We start from the raw sequence: 21,267 nt of genomic DNA, 5'->3' as shown, positions 1-21,267 counted from the left end.
TTAGGCCGCTTGCAGACGTGCGTTCCTCCTGCAGAGAGTCCGCAGCGCAGCACCTGGCCTGACCTCCCAGAACTGACGGGATTCACATAGCATTATATTGATTTATGATGCTATGTAACACTTAAGGTTCTAGAATGTACTGGATAACACTGGCATAATGCTGCCATTGTTATCCAATACATTCCAGTACTGTAAGGGTTACATAGAATCATAAATCAATATAATGCTATGTGAATCCCGTCAGTTCTGGGAGGTCAGGCCAGGTGCTGCGCTGCGGACTCGCTGCGGGAGGAACACTCATCTGCAAGGGGCCTTAGGGCCCATGCACAGGGCCGGTGCTACCATAAGGCAGACCAAGCGGCCGCCTTAGGGCGCACCCTGGGGGAGGGCGGAAAAATGTGACATGGGGGTCTGATGGATGACATTGGGGGCTGATGGCTGGGAGATGATGTCTGACATGGGGCTCTGATCTGAGGTCTAATTAACATTGGGGGTCTGATTGGGGCTGTGAGCTGAGGTCTGATTAACATTGGGGGTCTAATTGCTGGTCTGACCTGAGGTGTAATGGAAAATATTTTTTTCTTATTATCCTCCTCTAAAACCTAGGTGTGTCTTAGAGGTCGAAAAATATGGTCCTTAAACCAGCCATTGTCTGAAGCAAAGAGAAGATACCAGGACCACAGAGAGGAGAAGTGTGGGGGGAGGGGGGGCGCCAAAATGTAGTTCGCTTGTGTTGGCAAAAATCCTTGCACCGGCCCTGCCCATGCACACAACCGTATGCCCTCCGAGACATACGGTACGAGAGCGGGCCATATGTCCCGTAGCGGCATTGATCATGTGCACTGGAGCGCACAGCATCATAGATTACAATGATGCTGTGCACGTCGGGCCGCCTACTGTGTTATTGTCCTGCACTTATAAGATCATATGAGTGCAAGACAATAGCACTGCGGGCGGCCCGACGTCCACAGCATCATTGTAATCTATGATGCCGTGTGCTACCGTGCACACGATCAAGGATGCTCCGGGACATCTGGCCCGTTCACAGACCGCATGTCTCGGAGGGCATACAGTCATGTGCAAGAGCCGTTATGGGGAGATCTGTGGACGACACACTGTTATGGGGAGATCTGTGGACGACACACTGTTATGGGGAGATCTGTGGACGACACACTGTTATGGGGAGATCTGTGGACGACACACTGTTATGGGGAGATCTGTGGACGACACACTGTTATGGGGAGATCTGTGGACGACACACTGTTATGGGGAGATCTGTGGACGACACACTGTTATGGGGAGATCTGTGGACGACACACTGTTATGGGGAGATCTGTGGACGACACACTGTTATGGGGAGATCTGTGGACGACACACTGTTATGGGGAGATCTGTGGACGACACACTGTTATGGGGAGATCTGTGGACGACACACTGTTATGGGGAGATCTGTGGACGACACACTGTTATGGGGAGATCTGTGGACGACACACTGTTATGGGGAGATCTGTGGACGACACACTTATGGGGAGATCTGTGGACGACACACTATTTTCGGTTCAGTTAATTTCTAGAGGAGACCCCTATGATCAGCTGCCATCACTTTGGGACATGGGTGCTGCCATACTGTGCCCAGTTAAATCAGCAGCTCCTTGGCACTTAAGTCAGGACTCCAGATGAAGTGTGAGGTATCATTCTCGTTGTGGGGACATTGCCGAATTCATGTGTACAAAATGCTACCATGTTACCATAAAATACATACATCTGATTGACAATTAGATAAGGAAACCTCCAATAATCCCAACATGTTTCCCCAATAATACTGGTTCATCAGGGGGATCAAGATCATAAACAGATTACCACATGTAATTGTGCCATTGACCATATTCAGATAGGCTGGGTTCACACCACAGTTTTTTTTCTAGTTCTTCTGACCCATTCTGTATTTAAAGCAACCATCTTTCACATTTGGAATCCGTCTTAGCAATTTTCCGTCTGAGATCAGTTATTTTGCATAAGGGATCTCAGATGGAAATGGCTAAAGCGGATGCAAAATGTCCATAATTGATGTGTAAAATACAGGATCAGTTTTGTTTATTTATTTTTGATGGATCAGAAGAACAGAAAACTAAACGGTGATGTGAACCTAGCCTAAATCAGATATCCAAACAGTACCAAGAAGAAACTATGGAGACCAGAAAGCTGTTGCCTCAATTTAAACCTTGATAAACCAGCATGAAAAAATGAGTTAAATGAATGCCGCATAATCGTTTGGTCAAAGGAATAGTGGATAAGTGTCTGATTGGCAGGGGCACAACTGCTGAGGCCCCCACAGACCGAGAAAATTGGGTCCTCTCTGAATGGAGTGCTAGATATGCATGCCTGTCTGCATATCTTCAGCAGCTACACAGAGCTGAATGAAGCAGCAACACTTTTGGGACCACAACATTCAAGCTGGGGAGCATGTCAGACACTTGGCGATCAGACAGTCATCCCCTATCCTGCAGATAGAGAATAAATGGAACAACCCTTTCAAGACAGTTTTCCCACGGGCCAATGAACCGCTGATCCCGATCACTGACCTGTATAAACATGGCAGCTGATTGCATCTTTTTTATTAGCCTATAAATCAGCAGCACATCTTCCCCCGTCAACAGAGGATGTACTGCCAACAATATGCAACTGCATGGTGACCAAATGGTCTTGTTTGTCCCTATATAGTTTGCATCTGGCAATGTAAACCGCCCATTAAATGAGCAACGTTCAACTTGCTACATACTGTCAGTGCTTGTTATGGCCAGACATCTACTCATGTAAATGCTCCAATCAGCTATTCTATTTGTAGGGGCAGTTAGTTATGTTCCTTTTATAGAGACCAATATTACAGGCAATCGGGAACGAATCACACATGCATGATAACTGCCTGATCGTATGAGGGGGTGAGAGCTGCATTTACAATACACTTACATTTGTTCCCTGTTTACATAGGGAGATCTGCTGCCTAGAGACAATCATTTTTAGTGCTGATCGAAACACACACACTCAGCCAATGAACACGTTTTTACACGGGCCATTTATTGGGATTGAGGGCTGCTACAAATGCTCATCCAGAATAATTGACCCAATGATCGGTTCAAGTAAAACTCAGGTCCTCCCACATTCTAGTTCTTGGCGAAAACTATTTCTTGATCATACCTCTTTAGCTTGATCCCAAACTTCCCTCTCCAGGGGGTTGACTTCAAGAGCTGGCAAAGTAAATTTGAAGTAAGGTCTTAAATTCTTGTACACATATATGTATGATCCAGAGGCCACAGCCACAGCCGGCGTACGTGGTTCATTCTGATCCATCAAGAAGGCTGCAACGCCAGTTGGCATGTCAAGCAACACATTTTCAGACATAAGACTTGTGCCCTTATACACTTTCAGCTTCATGTTATATGGCCCACTGCCAATGTCACCAGCCACCATCTGTATAAAAAAATACAGATCAGTTTAAAAGATATTGAAAACTGTCACAAAACTCATATAATATCTCATATTGAAACTTACCTTAAAATCACCGTCCCCATGTAAATCAGCGAGAGCTTGGTGGAGGAAAGAAAAAACACAATTAGTATTTTTTTTGTTTGTTTTTTATTAACAAGAAAAGATTTCATGGCAATGCTCAAGGAAGCTGTGCTGGTAAAAAGGACCCTAATCCTTGCAAAAAGTTGAGTCCTTGATTTACAATGCCACATAGTTTTCCATTTACATGTTGTTTCTGACTACATGATTTGGGCTCATATTATTGCTCTGTACAACCTCTTTTTCCTGTATAAATCGTTGGTTATTACAATAAAAAAAATGTCAGTTAAATAGATCATATAGGAGACACACACAGTGATATTTAAGAAGTGAAATGAAGTTTATTGGATTTACAGAAAGTGTGCTATAATTGTTTAAACAAAATTAGGCAGGTGCATACATTTGGACACTGTTTTCATTTTATTGATTCCAAAATCTTTAGAACTAATTATTGGAACTCAAATTGGCTTGGTAAGCTCGGTGACCCCTGACCTACATACAGAGGTGAATCCAATTATGAGAAAGTGTATTTAAGGGGTCAATTGTAAGTTTCCTTCCTCTTTAAATTTTCTCTGAAGAGTAGCAACATGGGGGTCTCAAAACAACTCTCAAATGACCTGAAGACAAAGATTGTTCACCATCGTGGTTTAGGGGAAGGATACAGAAAGCTGTCTCAGAGATTTCAGCTGTCTGTTTCCACAGTTAGGAACTTTTAGAGGAAATGGAAGACCACAGGCTCAGTTCAAGTTAAGTGGCAGACCAAGAAAAAACTCGGATAGACAGAAGCGACGAACGGTGAGAACAGTCAGAGTCAACCCACAGACCAGCACCAAAGACCTACAACATCATCTTGCTGCAGGTGGAGTCACTGTGCATCGTTCAACCATTGTCGCACTTTACACAAGGAGATGCTGTATGCGAGAGTGATGCAGAGGAAGCCTTTTCTCCGCCCACAGCACAAAAAGTGCCGCTTGAGGTGGGCTAAAGCACATTTGGACAAGCCAGCTTCATTTTGGAATAAGGTGCTGTGGACTGATGAAACTAAAATTGAGTTATTTGGCCATAACAAGGGGCGTTATGCATGGAGGAAAAAGAAAACAAAAACACCTGCTACCTACAGTAAAATATGGTGGTGGTTCCATCATGCTGTGGGGCTGTGTGGCCAGTGCAGGGACTGGGATTCTTGTCAAAGTTGAAGGACGCATGGATTCCACTCGGTATCAGCAGATTCTGGAGACCAATGTCCAGGAATCAGTGACAAAGCCGAAGCTGCGCCGGGACTGGATCTTTCAACAAGACAACGACCCTAAACACTGCTCAAAATCCACTAAGGCATTTATGCAGAGGAACAAGTACAATGTTCTGGAATGGCCATATCAGTCCCCAGACCAGAATATAATTTAAAATCTGTGGTGTGACTTAGGCCTCATGCACACGACAGTTTTTTTTCACGGTCCGCAAAAACGGGGTCCGTGATCCGTGACAGTTTTTTCGTCCGTGGGTCTTCCTTGATTTTTGGAGGATCCACGGACATGAAAAAAAAGTCGTTTTGGTGTCTGCCTGGCCGTGCGGAGCCAAACGGATCCGTCCTGAATTTCAATGCAAGTCAATGGGGACGGATCCGTTTGACGTTGACACAATATGGTGCAATTGCAAACGGATCCGTCCCCATTGACTTTCAATGTAAAGTCAGGAGTCCCTTTACTTTCACACTTGCGTTCATATGATGCAGACGGTGGCTCCGTTCAGAGCGGATCCGTCTGCATTATATTGTTAAAACATTTCTAAGTGTGAAAGTAGCCTCAGACGGATCCGTCCAGACTTTACATTGAAAGTCAATGGGGGACGGATCCGTTTGAAAATTGAGCCACAGTGTGTCATCTTCAAACGGATCCGTCCCCATTGACTTACATTGTAAGTCTGGACGGATCCGCTTGCCTCCGCACGGCCAGGCGGACACCCGAACATAACTTGAAGCGTCCCCATCACCATGGGAACGCCTCTATGTTAGAATATACTGTCGGATATGAGCTACATCGTGAAACTCAGATCCGACAGTATATTCTAACACAGAGGGGTTCCCATGGTGATGGGGACGCTTCAGGTTAGAATATACTGAAAAACTGTGTACATGACTGCCCCCTGCTGCCTGGCAGCACCCGATCTCTTACAGGGGGCCGTGATCAGCACAATTAACTCCTCAGGTGCCGCACCTGAAGGGGTTTATTGTACTATCATATCCCCCTGTAAGAGATCAGGGCTGCCAGGCAGCAGGGGGCAGACCCCCCCCCCCCCAGTTTGAATATCATTGGTGGCCAGTGCGGCCCCCTCCCCTCCCTCTATTGTAATAAATCGTTGGTGGCACAGTGTGCGCCCACCATGGCCCCCCCCTCCCTCCCTTGTAATAAATCGTTGGTGGCACAGTGTGCACCCACCATCGCCCCCCCTCCCTCCCTCTATTGTAATAAATCGTTGGTGGCACAGTGTGCGCCCACCATCGCCCCCCCCCCCCCCCCCCTCTATAGCAGTAACAACATTGGTGGCAGTGTGCGGCCTCCCATCTCCACCCCCCCCCCCCCCCCCGATCATTGGTGGCAGCTTAGTTCCGATCGGAGTCCCAGTTTAATCGCTGGGGCTCCGATCGGTAACCATGGCAACCAGGAAGCTACTGCAGCCCTGGTTGCCATGGTTACTTAGCAATAGTACAATAGTAGAAGATTCATACTTACCTGCTTGCTGCTGCGATGTCTGTGACCGGCCGGGAGCTCCTCCTACTGGTAAGTGACAGTTCTTTAGCAATGCGCCACACAGACCTGTCATTTACCAGTAGGTGGAGCTCCCGGCCGGACACGAACATCGCAGCAGCAAGCAGGTAACTATGAATCTTCTACTATTGTACTATTGCTAAGTAACCAGGGCAACCAGGACTGCAGTAGCGTCCTGGTTGCCATGGTTACCGATCGGAGCCCCAGCGATTAAACTGGGACTCCGATTGTAACTACGCTGCCACCAATGATCCGGGGGGGGGGGGGGGGATGGTGGGCGCACACTGTGCCACCAACAATTTATTACAATAGAGGGAGGGGGGGGGGCGATGGTGGGTGCACATTGTGCCACCAACGATTTATTACAATAGAGGGAGGGAGGGGGGGCCGCACTGGCCACCAATGATATTCAAACTGGGGAGGGGGGGGGGGGGGTCTGCCCCCTGCTGCCTGGCAGCCCTGAGCTCTTACAGGGGGATATGATAGCACAATTAACCCCTTCAGGTGCCGCACCTGAAGGGGTTAATTGTGCTGATCACGGCCCCCTGTAAGAGATCGGGTGCTGCCAGGCAGCAGGGGGCAGTCATGTACACAGTTTGTAGTGTATTCTAACTAGAAGCGTCCCCATCACCATGGGAACGCTTCTGTGTTAGAATATACTGTCGGATATGAGTTTTCACAAAGTGAAAACTTAGATCTGAAAAAGCTTTTATGCAGACGGATCTTCAGATCCGTCTGTATGAAAGCAACCTACGGCCACGGATCACGGACACAGATGCCAATCTTGTGTGCATCCGTGTTCTTTCACGGACCCATTGACTTGAATGGGTCCGTGAACCGTTGTCCGTCAAAAAAAAATAGGACAGGTCATATTTTTTTGACGGACAGGATACACGGATCACGGTCTCGGCTGCAAAACGGTGTGAAAGTCAATGGGTCCGCGAAAAAAAAACGGAAAACGGCACAACGGCCACGGATGCACACAATGGTCGTGTGCATGAGGCCTTAAAGAGAGCTGTCCATGCTCGGAAGCCATCAAACCTGAATGAACTAAAGATGTTTTGTAAAGAGGAATGGTCCAAAATACCTTCAACCAGAATCTCATTGGAACCTACAGGAAGCGTTTAGAGGCTGTAATTTCTGCAAAAGGAGGATCTACTAAATATTCATTTCATTTCTTTTTTGTGGTGCCCAAATTTATGCACCTGCCTAATTTAGTTTAAACAATTATAGCACACTTTCTGTAAATCCAATAAACTTCATTTAACTTCTCAAATATCACTGTGTGTGTCTCCTATAGGATATATTTAACTGACATTTTTTAACGTAACAACCAACGATTTATACAGGAAAATCATGACGATTAACAAGGTTGCCCAAACCTTCGCATCCCACTGTATATGGGCACTTTTCTCTATATGCTTCTAACAGATTTTTATTTCTGTCACATTCCATACTTATTGAACAGAAAAATATGAAATTACTCTTAGCGGTAATTGGGTTTTCCAATAGCCTCCACAACGGCACTGACAGGAAGGAGGGTTTCCCAGCCTACCCAGGGACAGAAAACAATGTAGCGCAGCAGATAAAAGCACCCTATTTCCAAAATGTAATGACATACACAGAGGAGATAGACTGAAAAAAAAAAAAAATATGAAGATAAAAATATACAACAAAGGCTACATTCACACGACCGTATGCGTTTAGCGAGCAGCAAAACACTGATCTGCAAAAAAATATATGGATGACGTCCTTATGGCATCCGTATTGCATCTGTTTTTGCAGATCCATTGTAACAATACCTATCCTTGTCTACAAAACGGACAAGAATAGGACATGCTCTGTTTTTAGCAGGGCTACGGAACGGACATACAGATGCGGACAGCACACAGTGTGCTAAGCCGCATTTTTTGCAGACCCATTGAAATGAATAGGTCCTCATCCAATCTGCAAAACAAAAAAAAAAAAAAAAAAAAAAAACAGACACGGAAACAAAATACATTCGTGTGAATGTAGCCTAAGATACATAATTGAAGGCATCCTCAGTGCTTTTGTAGAGGGTATTGGAAAATCCAATTACCGATAACAGTAATTTCATCTTGTCCTGGCACCACCATAACGGCACTGAAAGGAAAATGAATAGAGGAGTTGCCTACTAGGGGAAAGGTGAAGCTGCAGATAAGACCTTGTGGCCAAAGGCTAAGTGTTGGTTAGCTAAAATGTTCAAATTATAGTGTCTGAAAAAAGGCACAGGTTTCCCCCATGTAGTAGCCCGATAGATTCGCTCAATTGATTCTTAAAGGGGTTGTCCAAGATCTTCATCTAAGTCACAACAATAGACAATCATAGTCTGCTTAAAGGATAACTGGCATATTATTATTATTTTGCTAAAGTGTAGGGCAAGTGATAGGTAACAATTTTGCAATAGACTTTATTTAGCCAAAACGTTTATTTTTGTAAGAAAACTGGGGCTGAAATGGCTCTTAGCAGCACTCTTTAAAAGAGCGTTGCTAAGGGCCATCCGTCTCAGATTAGAAGAGACGGGCTGTGCAGACGCTGTGCTTCTGCCTTGTGCTTCCCTGGGAGACAGAAGGCTGGGCACAGGAGTCTTGAGAGTTAAAATTACATTTATATTCCTCCTTTCTATGCAATCTAATGCTCAGTTACATTCTATGACCTGCAATCCCTGTGATAATAATTCATGAAGCAGCAGCCGTCTTACTGCGCACAGTGATTCTACTTCCGGTGGCTGCTTCATGAATTATTATCACAGGGATCACAGGTCAGTGAATGTAACAGAGCATTAGATTGCATAGAAAGGGGGAATATAAATGTAATTTTGATAAAGGAAAATATGTGGCGCACTGGAATGACACAAAGTCAAGGTAGAGGTGCTCACAGTAAAGAGGAATCACCCTTCCTCTGGCCAGATAATCAATGGGAATAAAGATACTGGGCACTCTCAATATATAGGGACCATAGAGTTTATTAAATACATAACATTGGTGTATAACAATAGATAGACTATGGCGTTAATATCCTAAAATCGCATATTAGATCAATAGCCTAAAATCAATGCCTAAAAGATACTGAATTGATATAAAATCTATCTAGGTACAGATAATAAAATACATGTTATAAATAATAAAATAGAACCTATATAATTTAGGATGGTACAGGATAGAGCCTCCGTAATAAATAACACAGCAATAATCTTGAGTCACGAATCTGTGTTTCTATTAGTGTCGTAGGCTACTTTCACACTAGCGTTTGATCGGATCCGATCATATTAATGCAGACGGAGGCTCCGTTCAGTACGGATCCGTCTGCATTAATAACTTAGAAAAAAATCTAAGTGTGAAAGTAGCCTGAGCGGATCCGTTCAGACTTTCAATGTAAAGTCAATGGGGGACGGATCCGCTTGAAGATTTAGCCATATGGTGACATCTTCAAGCGGATCCGTTCCCATTGACTTACATTGTAAGTCTGAACGGATCCGCTCGCCTCCGCACGGCCAGGCGGACAGCTGAACGCTGCAAGCAGCGTTCAGCTGTCCGCCTGTCCGTGCGGAGGCGAGCGGAGCGGAGGCTGAACGCCGCCAGACTGATGCAGTCTGAGCGGATCCGCTCCATTCAGACTGCATCAGGGCTGGACGGAGGAGTTCGGGTCCGCTCGTGAGCTCCTTCAAACGGAGCTCACGAGCGGACCGACGAGCGCAAGTGTGAAAGGAGCCTTATACGGGTTCTCTGAACCACACACTTTACATCTCCTCCAATAAAAATATTTCATAAGTACAAATACACATGACAACATCAAAAAGTTATATGTACAAAACATCTACTATCGTCAGATTTTTAAAGGAACCTTCCATACATGATACAGAATATTATTCAAATATAGGTGCAAAAAATAGGTATAAAAAAATATATCTATTACTCCTGCTCAATATCAGCTTAGTTATCTTCAACAAATTGTCACAAAAAACTCAAAAATCAGGAAAGACTCCGTATCTGTTAGACAAACATTCAGGACAAATATTAGAGCTTATAGAATAGGTATCAAAGTATATAGGAGTTTATAAAATACATTCCGCGATCCCTAAATAAAAGACAACAACAGTTAATGCAACTTAAGGCGACATCCGCCCAAGAGCAAAATGAAAAAATAAAATTAAAGCATTCAAATGCATATGCAGATATAAGATGGAACCGGGTGCCCCCATGAGGACAAAAGACACTTACCAAGTTGCCGTGGAGGAAGTATATAGGGAGTAAGTAGAGCTGTGTAAGGCTATATGGCTCTATGGTGTATCCACACCCATGAAAACACTAGAAGTAAAATATGTATCGCCATCTAGATATACCCGGCCAGCAAGGAAATGGCCGGGACCGGAAAAGGCCGTGCCATTGTGGTTATGAACAGTGTAGATTACAGAGAAGAAATCTTACGACAACTTGGTGACAGGGAAATTCATGAAAAAGTGTCTTCCAATCCTACATTTAAGATAGCGTCTTTGATCCAAACCACACTCACTTATCATTTAACACAGGGTACTATTAATGAAGACATAACATTTTTGACCAACTCACATCCCATTATTCCTGTATTTTACATACTTCCCAAGATTCATAAAAAACTCATGAAACCCCCAGGCCGTCCCATTGTTGGCTCGACGGATTCAATTCTGGCTTCTCCCTCCATCCTTTTAGAAAAAGCTCTTACTCCATTAATCAAAACTACTCAGGTCGTTTTTGTTAGCTACAACAGCCTTTTTGAACGTTATCCGACAAATAGGTCCTCTTTCCAATCAATGCTACCTTGTCACATGGGATGTAAAATAGCCTGTATACGTCCATTCACCACACGAAAGGTATTAGGGCCACTAAACTCCTTTTGGAGGAAGCTAACACACCCACACAGCTTGTAGATTTTTATTTAGATTTACTTGCTATTGTTTTAGGACAAAACTTTACGTTTGAGGACTCCTTTTATATACAAAAACAAGGGACCGCAATGGGGTCACACGCAGCGCCACCCTACGCCAATGGCTACATGACAAGGTTGAAATTGAACATGTATACCCGCATTTTCTATTCCTACAACATGCCAAAACATGGAAAAGATACATAGACAATATTTTCTGTCTATGGGAAGGTTCGGAGGACACACTTCTGAACTTCCATTCTCATCTTAATTCTATTTATCCAGAATTGCAGTTGACAATACACTATGACCAACATACTATTAGTTTTCTCAATACCTTGATCCTCAAACAAGAGGATGGTTCTCTATTCACAGATCTATAATCGCAAACCGACAGATCGAAACAATCTACTTCATTATAACAGCTTCATGCACCCTCTACAAAAAAATAATTACCCAGATCTCAGTTTGAACGTATAAGGAGAATAGTGACCTTAGAGGAAGATAAGCAAAAAAAAAAAAAAAAAAAAAAAAAAAAAGAGTTTTAGAAATGACCCAAAAATTCCAACAGAGAAAATACCCCATGGCCATAATTTCACCAAACTCGGATTCCGTTTTGCGACAAAAATGGGGCCCAGAAAAGAATTCCTTTTGTACACACTTAGCACCCATATTCCTATAAAATTGTAAATATCCTTAAACATTGGAATATACTTACTCGTTCTTTTCCAAGTGTAGAGGAATTCCAGACACAGTGCCTACCATGCAGCAGGAGACCAAAAAATCTGAGGGATTGGCTTGTCAGAGCAGATATTGGTCCGAGTAGTACCACCTTACACCAACGTCTATTAGGGAGAGCAAGACAGGGGACATTTCCCTGTCTACATTGTGCCCAGTGCTCAAATGTAATGAAGGGGGACAAAATCTATCACCCACAGACCGGGGAGTCCATACTAATTATAGGGTTCCATACATGTCAATCCAACTATGTAGTCTCTCTCTTGAAATGTCCATGTGACCTGATATACGTGGGGGAGACCACCCAGAATGTTAAGGATCACATTTGCCAACACAAGTCTACCATTCGGTGTCAGAATTTGTTACTTCCAATTCCTAACCATTTTTATAAAATGAAGCACAAATGTATCAACTTAAATTTCAAGTAATAGAAAAAATTGATCTACCAAGACTAGGTGGTAATAGACAACAAAAAAGCAAGAGGCCTATTGGATACATAGACTACAAAGCTTAGAACCAAAGGGGCTCAAAAGGGGGGGGGGGGGGGTCACGTCATCAGCTTGCCAGCCAATGATCGTGGCTGGCAAGCTGATGATTTAATTTAAAAAAAACACACACAATCAGAAGCCAACTAACACATTATATTTGTAAATATGATGTGTTAAATGGCTTCCCTGCTCCTCTGCTGGTCCTTTTGGTCGGTTGGTCTCAGCAGACGAGCAGGCATCACAGTGAGTAGCATCAAACACCACACACTTAGCCCCAGATCACCCCCCTGCACCCCAATTAACCCCTTGATCACCCCTTCTTGCCCCTGTCAATCACCTAGTGAAAGGAAAAAAGTGATCAGTGTAAACTGTCACTTTTTTTTCCCACTGGTATTGACCGTTAGGTTTTAGGATAGTTTAGGCCCCTTGGTTAGGTAGTTTAGCGATCGTTTAGCGCCCATCCCACTGCACCGCAGTCACTGATTCGCTGATTAGCATATCGCTAATCAGCATTTGTACTTTTATAGTATCTGTAAGTGATCAAAACTCAGATCTATAATAGTATTAGTGTCACCTTAGCTCGCACTAGCTCGAACGCCCACATGTGCGTTCACCCACGCCCGCCCCGCCGCAGTGACAAAAAATATATATATTTTTTTATCACTGCACAATCACTTTACAAGCGCTGCGGCGATAAAAAAAATCAGTTTTGATATTTTTTTATCAACCGCAGCGGCCTCCGGTACTTCGCTAGCCTCCCATTTGTAAGACAGGCTTGCTTTTATTCTTGGGTAGTCTCAGGGAATACCCCTAAATTTAGTAGCCCAAATGTCAAACAGGGGGTATTCTTCTGAAGAGGCCTACAGGCTTCTGACCCAGTAGGATGAGGAATGGGAACCCTCATCTGATGAATCTAGCAGGTCAGAATATGAACCTGTAGAAAGCAGTGGCAGTCTGACCCAAAGTTCGGACGAGGAGGTTGAGGTTCCTGATACCACCAGGCATACCCGGCCCCGTGTCGCTAGACCACAGGTTGCGCAGGATCCGCTTCAAGGGCAGCAGAGTGGGGCTGGATTACGTGGTGAGGCATACACTCGCAGCGCAGCCCTCCCTGGACCTAGTACCAGCACTGCCGTACAAGATGGTGAAGTGGCGAGCACCAGAAGGGCAGTTGAAGCTGGTACGGTGGCACGTGCAGTAGTTACCCCGTCGCAGCCACCGCACAGACAGGCCCGTAGACCCCCTAGAATCCCTGAGGTGCTGGCAAATCTTGATTGTTAGTCCCCAACTTCAGCAGCACCATTTCACCACCCAGTCTGGAGAAACAAACCTGTATGCCACACAGTTTATATCCGCCAACCAGGGAAGCTATTATGCCCAGCCTTTCCGGTGGAAAACAGTCCAAGTTTCCGAAATTAAAACTTTTCTGGGCCTTCTCCTCAACATGGGTCTAACCAAAAAGCATGACTTGCAGTCATATTGGTCCATGAACCCAATTCATCACATGCCCATGTTCTCTGCTGCCATGTCCAGGGCACGATTTGAGGCCATCCTGCGTTTCCTGCACTTTAGCAACAACACCACCACCTCCCGTCCCAGAGGCCACCAGCTTTTGACCGGCTCCACAAAATTCGGCCCCTCATATACCACTTCAACCAGAAATTTGCAGATTTGTATACCCCTGAGCAAAACATCTGCATAGACGAGTCCCTAATACATTTTACCGGGCGCCTTGGCTTCAAACAATACATGCCAAGCAAGCGCACCCGGTATGGGGTCAAATTGTAGAAGCTCTGTGAAAGGGCCACAGGCTATACCCATCAACATATGTACAGAGCGCTATGGGGTTCCAGGATAGCACAAGTTATACATCCTGAACCCTCATAGGAAACAAAGTGTGTCCATACAATATTTGGCTACCGGACTATGTTGGAGTTATGTCCTGAGCCTCCTCCTCCGGTTAGTTCGGTAAAGTTCGGTCTGATTCTGGTGTGTGGTGTCAATAAGTCCCTTGACCCTCCGAGATGATGATGCCCAGAACCAGACGAAGATTCACTGGGTGAAACAAGAGATCGTAGCTGTCTAAGCTCTTCCACCCGAACAGTTCCAAGTCTTTCACCAGAGCCTGTGATAATGCTCCCGCTGGATTGTGGCACAGTCCTCCATTTCTTGAAAACCTCTGAACAAAGGTTGCTTGATTGCCAAAATCCAGTGGGATCCTCTGGAGCCTCACAAGAGTGTCAGGGGGGGGATAGCTAGTCTCTTCTGTGGCGTCATCTGGGTTTTTCTTCTGCTCCATAGTGAACGCACCTATGACAGAAGAAAATACCAGGCGCTCCTGGGGGATTTCGCCCCTCTGGTGCAGTTAGTTGCACTACCCCAGCCCCTGTACCTTTGACCCAAGAAGATAAAGGCATTGGGCTGAGCTCCATCTCCCAGGACCCCTCTTCATCCAAACACTGGTGTGAGAATACCCTACCGACTAAGTTAGGATGTCAGAGGGGAGCTGCGGATGAAGCACCATCTAGTAATTAATGGCACTGTATCCCTGTCCACTCATGTGTACTCAAGCTGATTTCCCCCTGTCATCCTGTTTTGTGGAGGCCGGCAGAATCCATGGCATAAGTACTGCCTAGACTCTTCAGGACTCCACAACACAAGAACACAGTCCACAATCCGCCGCCAGTCACCCTGCGTCCAATCCCAATCAGAGCTGTGCCACCTGATAGGACCAGAGTGCGCAGAGCAACATTAGGTAGGTCCGAGAGGAGTAATAAAAAGAAGTTCGGAATGGGAAAGGAAAAGATCTGGGTCATGGTTCTATGTACAGACTCCCAAAATAGTCAGATTTTATTACAGTGCAAAAAGATATGAATCAATGTGCCTGCTGCAGACTCGCATCTCCAGCATAGTGGAGATACTGAGGGGACATTTTCTGTAGGCGGGTCGGCACATAGTACCATCTAGTAAGTATCTTGTAGCTTGCCTCTTGAATAACAGCTTCCTGTTTACGTTTTTCGATAAGCTACAGAGTGAGGGGTCACAAGCTGGCCATGCCCCCAGACTTTCCGTCCTACCACACCTACACATGAATCCTGCTAGTCTATTTCTCACTGAGTTTCTAAATTCCATCACCGACAGTCCACAGGCTCTTCCTTCACCATTTAGGAGTGCAACAAACAGCAAACAAATCAAAATACACCTGTATCTAATCCTATCATGTACGATAAAGCCTGTTGTGTGTAATATTGTCTGCTGAGCTGTATATCTAAACCCATAATGTATGATACTGTCTGGTGTTTATCTAAGCCTATCATGTCAGATACCGTCTGCTGTGCTTCTGTATCTAAAGCCATCATCTGCAATACAGTCTACCGTTCCTGTATCGAAGATGGTCATGTGTGATACTGCCTGCAAATCTGTGTATCTAATCCTATCTTGTATGATCCTGCCTGCTGAAGTATGTATCTACAGCCTCATGCACACAACTGTATCCATTTTACAGTCTGCAAGATGCACAGCTGCTAATTAAGTATGCTGTCTGTGTGCGATCCACATTTTAATTTTTTTATGTTTGCGGACCCATATGGGATCGAGGTCTGCATTTAAAGGACCAGAACTGAACATGTTCGAACTTTTGTGGTACTGACATACAGATGTGGGAAAACACTGATGACGTCATCTGTGTGCTTTCCACAACCGCATGTCAGTTCGGCAAAAAAAAAAAAATGCTGATTGCACACTGATCATTCAGTGGATCTGCAACTGGCAGACTGCAAAACGGATATGGTCACGTGCATTATGCCTAATCCTAGATTTTTGGTACTGCTTGCTGAAGGGTTTATATTGGCTTAATACGTATTACAAACATGATGAGCCCAGAGAACACAGTCCATTTGAAGGCCACATCTCCTAGGCCAACCGCACTCTGCTGACCCTAACTCACTGTATCACAGTCATTTATCCGATCGTGAAGTGTGTACACATGGTAAGGTTGCCCCGGTCAGATAAAGACTAGTTATATCATAAATTGCTATCCCACAGTCAGCCTGGGTCAGGGGATCCACAGTCAGCCTGGGTCAGGGGATCCACAGTCAGCCTGGGTCAGGGGATCCACAGTCAGCCTGGGTCAGGGGATCCACAGTCAGCCTGGGTCAGGGGATCCACAGTCAGCCTGGGTCAGGGGATCCACAGTCAGCCTGGGTCAGGGGATCCACAGTCAGCCTGGGTCAGGGGATCCACAGTCAGCCTGGGTCAGGGGATCCACAGTCAGCCTGGGTCAGGGGATCCACAGTCAGCCTGGGTCAGGGGATCCACAGTCAGCCTGGGTCAGGGGATCCACAGTCAGCCTGGGTCAGGGGATCCACAGTCAGCCTGGGTCAGGGGATCCACAGTCAGCCTGGGTCAGGGGATCCACAGTCAGCCTGGGTCAGGGGATCCACAGTCAGCCTGGGTCAGGGGATCCACAGTCAGCCTGGGTCAGGGGATCCACAGTCAGCCTGGAAAATGTGGCTGATACCTGGACCATGATTCCTGGGCCAATCATGGTCATTTGCATGAGCCATATAACGCATACTGAGCTCCCATAACAGAGACACACTCAGCCCCCCTCAAAAGTGACATCCACTGCGCTCCCCATAACAGTGGCATCCATATCGCCCCCATTAAAGTGACATCCACAGCGCTCCCCATAAAAGTTACATCCACAGTGCCTACATAATGGTGCCATCCATAGTGCTCCAAATGCCATCCAGTATCCCCTGGGACATCCACAGCACCCCCACTGACATCCACAGTGCCTTCAGAGAGATCCAAGGTGCCCCAAATGCCATCCACAATGTCCCAAATGCCATCTACAGTGCCCCAGTGACATCCAATTCCTCCATGACATCCACAGTGCCCTCGAATGCCATTCCCAGTGCTCCCCAAGTTCCATCCACAGCATAGCTATCAGCCTCTGTGGCTGATCGCTATGCTGCGACTCATACCCAGCGCTTATATTGTGCTGTGTATGAGTCATTACAGGCTTCACACAGAAGTACAGTGAATAGAATAGACGCAATAGTGTGCAGGCATTGGGACCAAGGAAGACTGGCAGGAGGCAGTCATAATGCACCATCTCCTGCAAAAGAGAGCTGGAGTAGAAGACGGCGGGAGACCAGAAGAGCAGAAAACACTAAAGGAGTGGTGAAGTGATCATAAGGAGAATCCAGAACAACGTGGCCGCTAGGGGTAAGTATGGCTGCCATCATCTTCTCTCCATAGGTTAAGGGCATATTTTTTTTTTAGGCATCACCGGAGAACCCCATTAAAAAGGTACCACCTAAAAAAGGGTGTGCCAAATTTTCATTGGTCCAATCCTGTGTCGTTCTTTCTTAATTTACCTGATTCGATCAAAATTCAATGTTTTTCATAAAACTTTGTTAAAGAAACACATTTCTCCTCAGGTTTCACAGAAACCTCCTGGTCTACTGGAGGTAGAAGGTGAAACAGAATACAAGGTTGGAAGAATTCTGGATTCTAGAAGGATCCGTAATAAATTACATCTGATCCACTGGAAAGGTTATGGCCCTGTGGAGAGGTCACGAGTGTTAGCTGAAGAGGTCCATGCTGATCGGTTGGTTAATAAATTTCATGAGTTACACCTTGACAAACCTGTTCTTAATAAGGGTTCAGTGGCCCCTTCTGAAGGTGGCGGTGTACTATCATGGTTCCCCTGGTTGCTGCTGCTCCTCCGTGCGGAAGCAGTGTCCGGTTGCTGGGGAAACCAGAATTGCAGCTGATGTCGGAGACCCGGACCAATGACAAGGTGCACCAGGGCTCCCGAACATCAGGGCATCCCTACCACAAATCTCTTGGGGTTTGTCCATTTGTTTGTCCCCGTTTCTGTTTCATGTATTACAGTATAGGGACAGTCGTCCAGTTGCGGGGGTCACTGCCTAGAGTGACCGTGCTAGTAGGTAAAAATAATGGGACCGTGCAGCTTAAGGGCTGCACTATCCTGGTTTGTGTGACAGTAGTGGTTATCCTGACAAATCCTTTCATTCTAAATCCCCTCTATACCTAGTAAGTTCTATTGCATTAGTGACTGTATCAGGGTCAGGACATGCTGTAACTATGGACAACAGAACAGCATGGAGATGACCAACTCGTCTGCTTCAGTGGCAGATGAGGATGCATAAAAGAGCTTTCACTAACTATCCACAATAAGGATGACTATTATTAGTTACCCGTTCAGTGGAGGCGCTGAAGCGTACTGCAAAGCTAAAAGGGACATTGGTCTTACAGTAGTGTGCGGAGAACTGAGTTTTAAGCACACGGAAAATGGTACCCTTTAGGCAGGGAAAAGTGTAGTAAAAATAGAAAATGTATTAATAATATTGAATAAGTATATTAGAGATAGTTTTATTAGGGCATTAGGGACAACATATTAAAAGCTTATATAAATGGTTTAGTTACTTAATCTTTAAAGCCGCATAAGGTGGTATCTGCCAAGTTATTATTACATAGATCCTGAGGATAATATGCAGATTAAGGTTGGTCTCCAGAAGGCAGAGAAAATGAATGAGCAGTGGATGAAGTAACACTCTAAGAATCAAGATAGCTGGTGGTCTGACACATTTTCATTGCTAAATCCAACCTTTGACAATTTTTATGCTCCAGACTGATGGGCCTGCCACCACAATTCTGAATATCAGAAGACGGTATCTGTTAAAAATTGCATCACTCATCTCTATTATCAGACCACTGGGGGATACCCAAAGTGCCAAACAATCTTCAAGATGAACTGTAAAGAGATTGGGGGTGGAATTAGGAATGGGGTGAAGAGAGTGAAAACCATGTCAAAATACTATGGTTCTTAGAGGATGGTTCCTGACAACAAAAAAGATAGTATTCTGAAATAGAGAATGTTTCCAACTTACCAGAAGAAATTACTCAAGGGCATACTGTGTATAATACAGAGGTTAGAATAGCAATTTTTTTCTGCAAGAAGAGTAGATCAGATAAAAAAAATACCAGTTGTGATGACATCCGGGCGGTGGGGGGAAGATAAGACCCAAGGTTCATTCTAAAGTCTGTTTACATCACTAATATGTTCATATGTAACTACAAATATGTGCGTAAGAAATTAACCACGTACCAATGACATAACTTTTTGGGTCCCTTCTCTCTGACTGCAGTCTTTCACCTAAAATGACCATTATACACCACAAACATCATGTTATCCATTACATTCCCCATATTATAAGCTTACCTTTCACATTGCTGTCCATCTCCTATTTTCTCTTATAAACGCTTGTATTCCATATACTAATTAAGTTCTGAAGGTGCCCAGGGGCGGGTTTATGCGGCCGGTGCCCATGCCCCACGGCGCTGTTCAAATCCAACCCCTCCCCTTTCACCCCTCTGGCCCGCCCTAGGTTCTTCAGTTTCCATTCTCCCGTCACTGACAAATCCAGCGCCTGCGCCGTTTAACATAATCCTCGTGCCTGCGCACTCCATTACCCACTAGGGCAGAGGAGCAGAGCATTTAATGCGCATGTGCCAGCCCATCAATCCCGATCTAGCCTGCTATGGAAGGGAGAAGAGAGCCCATGACCTATCTAACCAAGGAACAACTATAGTACATATCACCAGAAATCAGGAGGCATTTCAGACTGAGGACTGAATTGATCAATCGACTTTGGGGCTGGATCAGAGGTCTCACCAAAAGTTGGTGGACATAAATTGGCCACCCTTTAACTATATTCCTTTGTAGGATGTGTTACTGCCCCTAGATGTACTGCAACCAAAAGTTGCAAACAGGAAATATGTCACCATGTGACAGAGATGCCCAGGCTGGAATCCGACTTGGGGTCGGCACTGCAAGCCTGGGGCTGCCTTACAGGAAAGGATTTCCGCCTAAAACATGGAAGCCCAGCTGCCCCAGAACACTCCTTGTCTATACCAGTCCTCCAAGAACACCAAGGAAGAGGACAGTCTGGGCAAGTAAAAAGCTGCCAAAATACACTGCCAGATAGAGATTCTATGCATCCCCAAGAGACAGGAAAACTCGAAGCAGGTAAAGGGAAAGAGTTGATTCTACATTGCTTTCTATCTCTGGGGAGGTAGGAAAACCCTCACTCCTGTCAGTGCCGTTGTGGAGAAAAATAAAATTGTTGCATGTTCTACCAAATGCTGTATCATGTTCATAGGTAGCCATATACCATACTTCGCTGATTGCTTGTTCATCCACCGAAATTCGGTTCCCATTTCGACCACCACAACAAAAAGACTTATCTCCTTTAAGAACTATGCAAGACTTTTGTCTCTGCTTCAAAAATCTTCCTCTGAGTGGAAACTGTAGGCTCCGTTATGTGCCAAATCCGTCCTTTCTGTTCTCCTGCTCCTATAAAAGAGCAGGAGAACGGAAAGGCTGAAAGCTGATGTGAACTTAGCCTAATGTGTATGGCCACCTTTACTGTGAAAGAATAGCGTATCTAAAGGCCACCAATCTATTCCACTCATGCATGCCTCTGAACAACTAATCAATACCATTCACTGATCAGGTTAGGCTACTTTCACACTAGCGTTCAGGGCTCCGCTTGTGAGTACCGTTTGAAGGCTCTCACAAGCGGCCCCGAACGCATCCGTACGGCCCTAATGCATTCTGAGTGGATGCGGATCCGCTCAGAATGTATCAGTCTGGCACAGTTTGTCCTCGACTCAGCAGGCGGATACCCGAACGCTGCTTGCAGCGTTCGGGTGTCCGCCTGGCCGTGCGGAGGCAAACTGATCTGTCCAGACTT

The 21,267-nt window shown here is 45.3% G+C and overlaps 1 protein-coding gene across 2 annotated transcripts in view; it reads right to left on the bottom strand.

Moving 5' to 3' along the window:
• BBS1 (Bardet-Biedl syndrome 1) overlaps positions 1-21,267 on the bottom strand; it is a 331,388-nt gene that overhangs the window by 270,628 nt on the left and 39,493 nt on the right. For both annotated transcript variants that reach the window (XM_044270034.1, XM_044270035.1), the window contains exons 3-4: positions 3,550-3,584; positions 3,196-3,468 (exon numbers count right to left, since the gene is read on the bottom strand). In XM_044270034.1, the coding sequence (XP_044125969.1) occupies positions 3,196-3,468; positions 3,550-3,584 (308 nt within the window). The remainder of the gene's footprint in view (positions 1-3,195; positions 3,469-3,549; positions 3,585-21,267) is intronic.

This window comes from Bufo gargarizans, chromosome 10, assembly GCF_014858855.1.
Source record: "Bufo gargarizans isolate SCDJY-AF-19 chromosome 10, ASM1485885v1, whole genome shotgun sequence".
In the NCBI taxonomy this organism is placed as follows: domain Eukaryota; kingdom Metazoa; phylum Chordata; class Amphibia; order Anura; family Bufonidae; genus Bufo; species Bufo gargarizans.
This window is presented reverse-complemented; position numbering and strand designations above follow the sequence as displayed.